The sequence below is a fragment of the Hibiscus syriacus genome, unplaced genomic scaffold (genome assembly GCF_006381635.1).
Source record: "Hibiscus syriacus cultivar Baekdansim isolate YM2019G1 unplaced genomic scaffold, ASM638163v2 tig00110893_pilon, whole genome shotgun sequence".
NCBI classification, from domain to species: Eukaryota; Viridiplantae; Streptophyta; class Magnoliopsida; order Malvales; family Malvaceae; genus Hibiscus; species Hibiscus syriacus.
The window spans coordinates 3,517,269-3,529,514 of record NW_024062901.1 but is presented as its reverse complement, the minus strand read 5'-3'; the positions used below and the strand labels follow the sequence as shown (position 1 = coordinate 3,529,514).

General features: G+C 33.7%; 1 protein-coding gene across 1 annotated transcript; it reads left to right on the top strand.

Annotated features, from left to right (window-relative positions):
• Window positions 1-1,815: 1,815 nt before the first annotated feature.
• LOC120145315 lies at window positions 1,816-3,228 on the top strand. The gene is made up of 2 exons (XM_039159194.1): window positions 1,816-2,541; window positions 2,765-3,228. The coding sequence occupies exons 1-2, from the start codon at window positions 2,093-2,095 to the stop codon at window positions 3,177-3,179; spliced, it is 864 nt and encodes a 287-aa protein (XP_039015125.1). The 5' UTR covers window positions 1,816-2,092; the 3' UTR covers window positions 3,180-3,228.
• Window positions 3,229-12,246: the final 9,018 nt, after the last annotated feature.

The following is a 12,246-nucleotide window of genomic DNA, read 5'->3' as shown; positions in this document are numbered from 1 at the left end:
TTTTTAATGGTCTGGGTTACTAGTTCCGGTTCAAATGAAATTCTATTTGGTGCCTTAAGCCTTGATGGGTATATCTAGGGATGACCATGGGTTGGGTCGGATTTTCGGTCCACCCGACTTGATATTTTGAATTAAAATCTGAACTCAACCCGGCCTAAAATAATATATTTATTAAAAAATATTATTTTTATTCAATAAAAATATGAATTTAATTGAAAGAAAATAATATATAGAGGGGTCTTATTGTAATTATCCCTAAATATATAAGATAAAATTATATTTTTTTCCGGACAAGTCGGGTCAGATACTTTTGACCCTAAACCCAAACCCAACCCAAACATGATTTAAAAAAAATGACTAGAGGGTCGGATCGGAACTCGTCGTGTTCGAATCCCATACTCATTCCTAGGTATACCATTTTTGTGTGGTTAAATTACACCATATGTCACTACATTGCTAGTAAGTTTTCTATAATTAGGTTGCACAGTTCAGAAAGTCACAATTGATTCATTCAAATAATTAATTAGATCATGCTGATAGAAATAAAGGGATTGTGATGAATGTAAATAATTCACTAATTTTGATTTAAGTAAATAATCGTAGTCGATGCTTAGATGATTATTGATTAGTATAAAGATTTACAATCTTCATAAGGAAAGAAGAAGATGGAATGATAAGTGTGTTTGTAGATATTTTTTTCAATTTTAACTATAAGATTTTATAGTTACTATTAGTGTTGATAAACATAGATCATGAAGGTTATTCATAGGTTGACCAATTTAATAAATATCGTTAACTATTAATTTTAATTTTGATAAATTATATAGACCTATTAAAAATCGTTATCAGTGTTTAGACGATGATTGATCAGTACAAAGGTTTACAATCTTCACAAGAAGAAAATAGGATGGAATGTTAAGTGTGTTTCAAGATTTGTCTCTCAATCTTGACTAAGAGATTTTATAATTACCCTTAATGTTGATAAATGTAAATTATGAAAATTATTCGGAGGTTGATAAATCGAATAGATATAATTAATTATTAATTTTAATTTTAATAAGTTATATAAACCTATTAGAGTTCGATCGCGACTTCTCAAGAGATATCCTTAAAAATTTCATGTTTCAATACTTTTATTCAAAACTTCAATTAAATTCTTTAAAAATCTTGATGTACAAAAGATTATTGGGTAAAGTACACACAGTCTCTTGATTACATGTACTATTTTATTGAGTCTCTCAACTATTAAAAATTACAAAACAATCCTTTGATTTTAGAATGTTATTTTGTTAAGTTCTTCGACTATTAAAAGTTACAAAAATTTTACTCGACTATTTATTATGTTTCAAACGCGTAATTTTCTATTAAAAATTGACAGTCTTTTAGGTTAGATGTTAACATGATGACTGATATATGATAGTCGTTTGAAATTTTAGGATCATATTTTATCATATCACAGTTAGTAAGTTAACGTTCGGCTCAGAATACCGTCAATTTTTTAACGGAAAGGGATGGGTTTGGAACATATGAATAATCGGGTAACCATCTTATAATTTTTAATAGTCGATGGACTCAACAAAGTAACACTCGATAGTTAAATGACTATTTTATAACTTTTAATAGTCAATAAATTTAATAAAATTGTATACTATAACCGGGGACCATTTGTAAACTTTACCCAATATTATTTTTGCCGAGAACGTACAACAAATCTTAAGTAATAATAATTATTTTTAGATAAATTCACATTTGATCACTAGGATAGCATTAGCATTAACTTTGTTTTAGACTTTGGATTTACTAAATCAGGGGAGCTTTGGTTAGTCCTCCCCGCATTTGTTTTTCACTTTGTTGTTCGCTGATTTTCAAGTTCAAATCTTGATATATTAATGGCCGCTTGCTTCTGAAATTCCAACCATTTAAAAAACAATCCGAGATTCCCAATTCCTTCCTTCCTAATGGATACCCAAAGCTAGTTCTTGTTGTTCAAATTTTTTTTCCACAATGGCTGCATCAGCATTGACCACCACTTCACTATTGCTATCAGCACCCTCTTTCAAGAAAACAAATCTCAAAACCTTTTCCTACCCAAATGCACTCTCCCTGCACTGCTATCAACCCACTTCTTTTGAGCTCCAAATTCCGAAACTTTCACCGTTTTCCTCTTCCTTTGACCCAGACAAGTGCTTCCGAAAATGGGTTATTTGATACAGCCGACCCAAGCGGAGAAGATGAGATTTTGCCTTCTTTTGAGGAGAAGCCGTTGAATTTCGCCCTCTGGGTTTTGGTCGGGTTTTCTTTGTCCCTGATTTGGTACGCCACGTCTGGAGATGCTAATGCCGCCACCGCCGCCGCCGACTCCATTCGAGCTTCCGGCTTCGGCCTCAAGGTTGCGGGCGCTTTGCGCGGGTCGGGTTGGCCCGACGAGGCAGTCGTGTTTGCTCTTGCTACTCTTCCCATCCTCGAGCTTCGTGGAGCTATTCCTGTTGGTTACTGGATGCAACTCAAGCCTATGCTCTTGACAATCTTATCAATTCTCGGGTCTGCTTAATTTGAAAATATTCTAAGTTTTTAGCTCATTTTTAGATTCATATTTTACAAATTTGAAGCTAATAGCACGTTCACTTGCATAGTAATTTTTGTTTAATGATCATGCTTAGAATTGTATAGCATATTGTTTTAATGGATAGTTTGTTTATACATTATTATCTTGGGAAACCAATGAGCTCGTGATAATTTTACAGACCTTATTATTTGACCGCAGGAATATGCTTCCTGTGCCCTTCATTATACTATACCTGAAGAGGTTTGCTACTTTTCTTGCTGGGAAAAACCAATCTGCATCTAGGTTTCTTGACATGATTTTCAAGAGTGCCAAGGAGAAGGCTTCTCCTGTGGAAGAATTTCAATGGCTCGGGCTAATGCTTTTCGTGGCGGTTCCTTTTCCCGGAACAGGAGCTTGGACTGGAGCCATCATAGCCTCTATTCTTGATATGCCCTTCTGGTCTGGTGTATCAGCCAATTTCTTCGGTGTTGTGTTGGCTGCGCTTCTGGTAAACTTGCTGGTGAACCTCGGTCTCAAGTATGCCATTATTGTTGGTATCATTCTCTTCTTTATATCCACTTTCATGTGGGGTATCCTCCGGAACATTAAGAAGTCTATGAGATCATCAAACTAATGTTAAATTACTTATTGAAATAGGCTCTTTGTTTTTGTTTTCTTTTCATCTATCATTTAGCTTTGATTTGTGTGATTCATCCATCAGACTGCTTTTCTCTTAAATGTAAGCTTTGTTTAGATGCTTAGATTGTGATTATAGGAGCACAGGCTCAAAAGTAAGTACTGTTTTTTGGTATTTTTAGACCATGGAATAAGAAATTAACTTTTCAATGCGTAAAACAGGAGAAAAGGCCATTCTTCAACCCGTAGTAGATCCGAATATGCATTACTATGTTCCGTATTCAGTCTTATTTGTCCATGAAGGCCGCTGAGGAACCAGAATTACAGATAGTCTATCTTATATTTTACTGTTTCCACATCTTATAAATTACTATAACGGATTGGCTTGTTTAGTTTATCGCCTTTTTTAACCTCCATAGTCTATAAGGCATGTGTAATCTTCTATTGACATGGTAATCCTTCTGTCTTTGTTAGATCGAATGAAATGCTAGCCGAGTTGTAGTTCGTCTTAATTAGAGGTTGGAGAAGCTAAGTTGAATCTGCCAGAATCTCCAACAACGTTTTGGGTTCAATCTTTAGTTTGTATCATACCAACTATTTAGTATAGAGGTTCCTAATCCCATATCGGTGAATTTAATTACGATGTTTGACCTCTGTCTGACTCTTGTTTGTTGTTTAGATATAGTCTTTTAACACTTTTTGAACAAATTATTTGCTACTAAGTCGCAAATATGGTTCAAAGTGAAGACTGTTACACATGGCTCTAATGAACTGATTTCGTAGATAAGAATGACATAGTTGAAGTTCCTGACGAAGAAAGGAAGAATGTAGTAAAGGCAATAGATTACTTCAAGTAGAGAAATGAACATCATAGTCGGACGAGAAATTCCTCTAATTTTCGCACTATTTATATATATGTTCCTGCAAGTTTAGTTCCATATTTCCACATGCATATCTCCGATTTGAATAAGTAAACACGAAACTATGTCCCTGTTATCCGATGGATGCTGTTGAAGTATTAGCTTCTCTTAGTCAGATGAAGAGAGCTAATCTCTTAGCACAGAATCAAATCGAGAATGTGATTAATGGCGATGAGTCTGAGTTATCTCATGTGGCAATAAGTTCCTAGTTAGAATGTGTCATTCAAATCTTCATTGCAATGAACTGGCCTTTGCAGTTCATCTCATCTTTTGCTTGGACAAGAATTGTCAGAGTTTTATGCCGTTTTAAGCATCTTCTTCTTTTCGTTGTCGAACGTTTGATGTTCGGAAAATAATCAGTTACCTGATGCGAGGCAGGTTTCACTTCCGTATAGTTTTGTACTGGTTAAATGATTTGTGCAAAATAGCTTGCTTATCTAAATGGTGCAATCTTCATTATATATATTGTCCACTTGGGCTGAACCATTCAACTTTGTACTTACAAATGAAACAATATGTTCGTGTATCTATGGGCCTGGTAAGGGATAGTTTTGTTGTACAGCATCTTAATATAAGGTTAAGAAAATGCCCAATAAAAAATGTTAATATTTTTTTAACATTTTCGGTAGAGCACTACTTAAAATGTTAATTTTGTTACTTAATATGTTAATCTTTTAATGTTTCCGGTTGTTACTTTCTCCATAACATTTCCGGTTGCAACCAGAAACGTTAAAAAGATTAACATTTTAGGTAGCGCTCTACCGGAAATGTTAAAATAAAATTAATATTTCTAGTTGCATATTTTTTTAGTCTTATATTAGGCTGTTTTTCTTTAGACATCCTTGGTAAGCAGATCATGAATTAGTAACTGCATATAATCTCCAAAAAAAACTCAATTGTTTCGAACTTTCTATTTTTGGAATGGAATATTTACGGAATTCCCATGAATAGGATCAAACTTTTTTCCATGGTATTTACATGAGATTCCTCTTTCTTATTCTTAAGTAAGTCCCGAGAGGGCTTAGTTGATGCATGATTTATGTTTCATCTTTCGTTTCCTTTTCGTTTGTTTCGAGAAATATATTGATCACTTCCGATTCTTTCTTTTTCTATTGATTCTTTTCCGATCGAGATGTATGGATCCATGAATCTATGTGTCTATATCGATCCTGGTAAGCTAATCAACTAGAGGTGAAAATCGGGTAGTTCGAATCTTCTGAATTTGAACATTTTCATACATGAGCTTTTAGGTCGGTTTTTTTTGGTTCGAACTTATTTTACCACATCCACTGATATAGCAATGAAATTATTGGCAGATTAAAGGGATATATGTTCATGTATCCATGGGGTTAGTGGTTACGAGTAACTTATCAACTTTGTTGAATGATAGCAAGACTAGGGATGACAATTTAATCCGAATTTGACGAGTTTTGACCCGATCTGATAGGATCAGATTCTTTAAAAAAATCGGGTTTGGATTCAGTCAGATCAGATTTTTAAGGGGTGAGGTCGGGTCAGGTTCGAGTGGAGGGTGAAAAATTTCGACTCTATCTGAGGATAATAATGTAATTTCATTTTAAAATTATTATTATTTTAATTAAGTTCTTATTTTATATCGGGTCAGGTCTGGTCGGATTTGTGCTCTAAAAATTTAGGTCATGTTGAAGTCGAGTGGAGTATATATATTTTTCGGATTAGACCAGATGAAGGATATATAATTTTTGATCGAGTCAAGTTTTAGTGGAGGATATATATTTTTGGATCGGTTGATAAAAACCCAACCCTTTGCCATCCTAGGTAATACATTATATTTTTAAGGAAATGATTTAAATTTTCGAGACTAATGTCGGATGACAATTATAAACTTCTTTTTCTAAAATAGTATGAGATGATTAAAAGGTCGTATATGTTCATAATCTTTTTAAATAATTAACAACGTATACACACATTATAAAAGTAATTTTTCGAATTCATAACTTTAAGAGAAAATAATACTCTCTTTAACTATTAAGTTCACTCAATATAAATATATTGATAATAAAACGAATATAAAATATCAATTCAAGTTGACAGTGGATGATTCCAACTACTTTAAAGAAGGGAAAAAGGGATAAAATTGGCCCATTAAGGTATATATGTTTTTTATTTAGTGCAAGTCAAAATTTATTTTGGGATTTATAGTATTTTTTACAGTGACATGGAACTTATTATTTTGGCGTGACGAGTTCTAATAAAAAATTAATTTTAATTTTTTACTTCGATGTGATAAATTTTAATAAAAATATTTTTATTGAAATCATATTCTCGGCGTGACAAATTCCAATAACACTATAGAAAATATGGTAGATTCCAAAATAAATTTTAATTTGCCCTAATAGACTAAATAAAAAACTCATTATCTTTATTGAGCTAAAATTAACTGACCCTTATTTTCATATGTAATGAGGTAAGAGGAAGGTAAGATAGTAAGTTGTCCCCAATATCAGATTAAGAACAACTTCCGTAGGACACCTCCTAATTATAAAATGTCTTCGGTCGAAAAAAAGGAGTTCCCGTAACCATCTCTCTCAGTGGGCTCCAAAGCCCATTGGCACTGCACCCTGAGAGACTATGGATTTAATTGAAGGAGACATGGTCCGCACGTGTCCATTGGGCCCCACTGAAATTGACCTAACAGCTGATGAAAAGCCGAAACTAGAGAAACCCATTTAAGGAATTCTCAAAATAAATAGATCATTCAATCAATCAATTCTCCATCTGTGTGTGGCCCACTTCGCCACATCACTCTCCCATGGTATCTGGACACATCGAAAGGAGCCGGTGGGCCCACGTATAAGGCTCTGTATCAACACCACCCTATGGCTGCCACGTTGCTTTAATTTTGACCACTTATTGACCTTACTGGGTCACACAGCATGGATTGATCTTATCGTGGTGAAATGCGTTCAAGTCTTCATGTCGGGACACACGGAGAGATGGGGGATGGCCGTTTGATCTGAAAGAACACGTGGACGGTTATCATCGAGAGGTGTTCTGGGATTAGGGATAACAACAGGTTGGGTTAAGGACGAGTGTTCGATCAATCCGATCGAAAATATGTATATTCCACCAAAATATAATCTGATTAACTCGAAAAATATATCTTATTCTTATTTCGATATCACTCAAAATTTTCAGAGTATAAGTCCGAACCGGTATAAAATAAAATTTTAATTAAAATAATAATAATTTTTAAAAAAATTACATTTTTATCCTCATGTTGTATTTGATCAAAATTTTTCACACTCCACTCAAATCCGACTAAACCTAAATCTAATTTTATCAAATCGAGTCAGGTGAATATTCATTGCGTTTTGGGGTTAAATTACCATCCTATATGGGATCGGCTTTATTAGTAATTTCTGTCAATATTCCTTTTTGAATTTTTGGATTGATCCAATTAAAAAAAAAAATCGGTTTATATCTTACTTTTAATTATTTTGAATATATATAAAGTAAGACTCCAATCAGATTATCGAATTATTTATCCTAACCCGTAAATAATGTAATGGAATTAGCACACTTAAAAACACAATAATAGAATAATAGATAAATACGAACACGATTTAAGTGTGGTTCAATTAACAGAATATGTAAATTACGGTTTAGGTGCTTAAAATTCTATTTTTATTTATTTAATGTTTTATTTACTGGTTTTCTTTTGACAAATTAACACAATCGCCGATGAAATTGCACTACTAACATCATTTAATTCCATATGTTGACTTCGGATGTTAAAATCAAAGGACTGCAAACGTATTTATCTAATTAATTGGAACAATCGAATATTATTTTCTAGCCCTCAAAGTTTTAAAAAAAGTTATTCTAGTCTATAAAGTTTTCATCTTCTAGAGTTTTTGTTTTCCTGTCATACCGACCTCACTGGTAAAAAAATAAACAAATTTATTAATATAAACTATTTTATCTTTTTGTTTATTGTGAAACAAGACAAAAAAGTCAATGTTTGTTTAATAGATTCGTTATTTTTCTATTAATTCATTTAATTTGATAAAAAAAATTAAATACTAAAAGCAATTTGAGGATAAAAATGTAAATAGACACAATGTAAGTTCATCGATAATGGTGCGATGTGTTGACCACAGTTGTATAGGTTTTGAGTGGTTCAAGCAACTTAATGAAAAAGCTTGTAAAAGTTGAGCTTTGACAAGTTGGGTCGTTCTGCGGTGCGGCGCCTAAAAAACGGCTAATATACGGCGTGACCGGTTAAACAAGTGACCGGTTAAAATTTAGACCGGTTATGTTATATTATTTAACCGGAAATATTATAAAGTACAATAACATACTAGGTAGCGCTTATATAATGTAATAGGTAGCGCTTATATTTACCTATTTTATAAGTAAACCAGTATATTTATACCGATAGCATTGCAAATTTACCTATTACATTATATTATATTGAAAGTGTCCATACTTTTTATAAAAAGGATCGATACTTTAACAGTGTTTCATGTTTTCCACCTACAATATTGATTTAATAATTTCATTTGCACAAAAAATTATTTGATTGTTTTGATATTTTATAAAATATTATTTAGAATTTTTAATTTAATAATAATATATACCGTAACGTAAAAAATAAATCATTAGACGCCTATAATTACTAAATTAATATCTTAAAACTCACTCAAAAGATAACCTTAAATTAATGTTTTCCACAGTGAAAAAAGTATGGACACTTTTATAAAAAGGATAGACACTTTACAATATAACCATTACCTATTACATTATATAACGATACCTATTACATTATATAAGGGCTACCTATTACATCATATGTTTACCTATTATATTGAAAGTGTCCATACTTTTTATAAAAAGGATCGATACTTTTTTTAAAACTTATGTAATTTATGTTTCAATTTTTTTAACAGTGTTTCATGTTTTCCACCTACAATATTGATTTAATAATTCATTTGCACAAAAAATTATTTGATTGTTTGATATTTTATAAATATTATTTAGAATTTTTAATTTAATAATATATACCGTAACGTAAAAAATAAATCATTAGACGCCTATAATTACTAAATTAATATCTTAAAACTCACTCAAAAGATAACCTTAAATTAATGTTTTCCACAGTGAAAAAAGTATGGACACTTTTATAAAAAGGATAGACACTTTACAATATAACCATTACCTATTACATTATATAACGATACCTATTACATTATATAAGGGCTACCTATTACATCATATGTTTACCTATTATATTGAAAGTGTCCATACTTTTTATAAAAGGATCGATACTTTTTTTAAAACTTATGTAATTTATGTTTCAATTTTTTTAACAGTGTACTGCGAATTTAAAATGATAATATACTTGTAGTTATTGTACATACCTAAATATGTACTGCGAATTTAATGTTGTACCCACCCTTTAACTACAGAAACATGTTCAAAATGAACCTTCGTTTACATATCCATCAACTCCTGGAGCACTGAACTTGCACAACAAAATTTTGCCATGGATAATACTGATGTAGACAATGTTAAGCCAACCGAGGAATGCCATGAAGTACATAATGTTGATGAATCTGACAGATTGGTTGGTCAGCTCTTCTGTTCACGTGATCAAGCTTGGCACTTTTACAAGGGATTCGCACGGGAACATGGGTTTAGTGCACGTAAGGGAACAACACGGCTTGACGTGGAAGGGAATGTGAAGACACAAGAATTTTGTTGTTCCAAAGAAGGGTTTCGAGTATCAAAAGTCAATACTGTTGATCGTCAACGTGCTCATACGCCAGTCACAAGAACAGGATGTAAGGCTAGAGTCGTAGTTACAGCAACAAATACAAACGATCAGTGGGTTATAAGTAAGTCTGATCAGAACATAATCATGCATTGTGCACATCTGCTATGACACCATTTATGCGTTCTAATCGAGCTGTAAGTAAGGCTGATATCGATGAGGCAACAACATTGAAAGAGGTCGGTGTTGGCACGTCACAAGTAATGAACTATTTAACGCAGCAGGCAGGGGGCTATCATAATGTTGGATTACACATAAAGACCTCTACAATGCACTTCAAAGAGGTAAAGCAAAGGAAATCGTCGATGGGGATGTGAATGCGCTTATTGCCTACTTTGATTATAAGAAACATGATGATCCCGGGTTTTTTATGACATACTCGGTAGACGAATCGGGGGCATTGTATAATCTTATTTGGTCGGATTCTACATCGAGATCGGATTACACATGCTTCGGTGATGTAATTGCGTTCGACACAACGTACAAAGATAATTTGTATGGTCGACCAATTATGCCTATTGTTGGTGTCAATCATCACCATAACACAATTGTGTTTGCCACTGCCATAATCGCTGACGAAACGTCTCAATCTTTCGAGTGGGTGCTACAGAATTTTTTAGAAGCCATGATGAATAATCACCTATTTCTGTTGTAACCGATGGGGATAGGGCAATGCAGAGGGCTATCAAATCTGTTATCCCTTATGCTAAGCACAGATTATGTTCTTGGCATCTTTCTCGCAATGCACAAGCTAACATTGGTGACCCAAAGTTTACAGCAGCATTCTCAAAATGCATGGCTTCCTGGTGGACAACCAAGGAATTTGATATTCAATGGCGTTCGATTGTTTCAGAATTCAACGTCCAAAAGCATCCATGGGTGATTGAGAAGGGAATACACGACACTTATGGGCACAAGCATATCTAACCGGTCATTCTTTGCCAATATTCGCTCAACACAAAGGTGCGAGTCTATGAATGCTTCACTAGCTATTGCACTGAAACACAAGAAGACATATTTAGATGTTGTTCGTGCAATTGAAGATGGAATTAGTAGAATGCGTATGAACGAGTTTGAAAGCGGATTACTTAAGTTCCCATACGAAGCCCTTCCAGATCACAAAACTGGTCGACCTTGAAAGCCATGCCGCTGCGATTTTTACCCGCGAATCTTTTCGTGTGTTCCAAGATGAACTTACACGGGAGACATTGTACCGGATTGAGGCAGAGATTAAGTCCTTATCAGATGAATGTCAACATTATATTTTGTCAAAGTACGCAGAAAAAATAGGAAATTTGAAATTAGTTTTGATTCTCGTACGAAAACTCTAATTTGCTCCTGCAAAAAATTCGAGACCGTTGGACTTCCGTGTCGCCATCAACTTCACATTTTGAAGCAATTGGACTACACATATTTGCCCGGGACTTTGATTCAAAGTAGGTGGACTAATGATGCGAAGGCTTCTGCACCCAGCTATGTTGATTTGAATGTGTCTCCAGAAGTGATGCAAATGGCAAGGTTCGCTGCTCTACGTTCAACGTCAAGTAGGTTATGCTACATTGCATCAAAGACAGACGAGTCTTTCAAAACCGCAAGAGATGAGATGAAAAAACTAATAGAAGAATTAGAAAACTCGTTTGGTTTGAATCATTCAGTCAACCAGAGCATTGTAGTAAACAATGTTCGTGACCCTCAACGAAAACAACGCAAGCGAAAAGAAGTGCCGAAGAACAAGGTCGAGAAGCAAATTAGGCGATGTGGGTACTGCAACGGTGAGGGGCATAACAAACTAACATGTCCTCAAGTCAAGCTTAGTTTGAGTACAAGCACACAGCCTACATCAACTGATTTTTTCGAAGACGGAATGGAATGACAACGATCTCCATATAATATCGTAAGTATCAACATCACTCCTATTGTATGTACATATAAATATTTTGAATGAAGGAAGAAAAACCGCGTTACTTCAAATTACCGACACTTTTTAAATGGTATGGACATAAAGTACCGACACAATATTAAAAAGTGTCGATATAGGTTGTAGACCTATTCGCTCATAAAACCGGTATATTATACCGGTTATATTACAAATTATCTATTACATTATAATTATGGGTTCCGATGTGTAAAATGTCGACACTTTTTTAAATTGTATCGACACATTTTTCTTCCAATATGGACATAAAGTACCGACACAATATTAAAAAGTGTCGATAGGTTGTAGACCTATTCGCGCATAAGACCGGTATATTTATACCGGTTATATTACAAAATTATCTATTACATTATAATTATGGGTTCCGATGTGTAAAATGTCGACACTTTTTTAA

What these genes read in the sequence shown, in the direction of transcription:
- LOC120145315 (XM_039159194.1), top strand. Translation starts at nt 2,093, where the DNA reads ATGCACTCTCCCTGCACTGCTATCAACCCACTTCTTTTGAGCTCCAAA. An exon ending in ACAATCTTATCAATTCTCGG is followed by an intron (nt 2,542 to 2,764) that starts GTCTGCTTAATT and finishes ATTTGACCGCAG; the next exon opens with GAATATGCTTCCTGTGCCCT.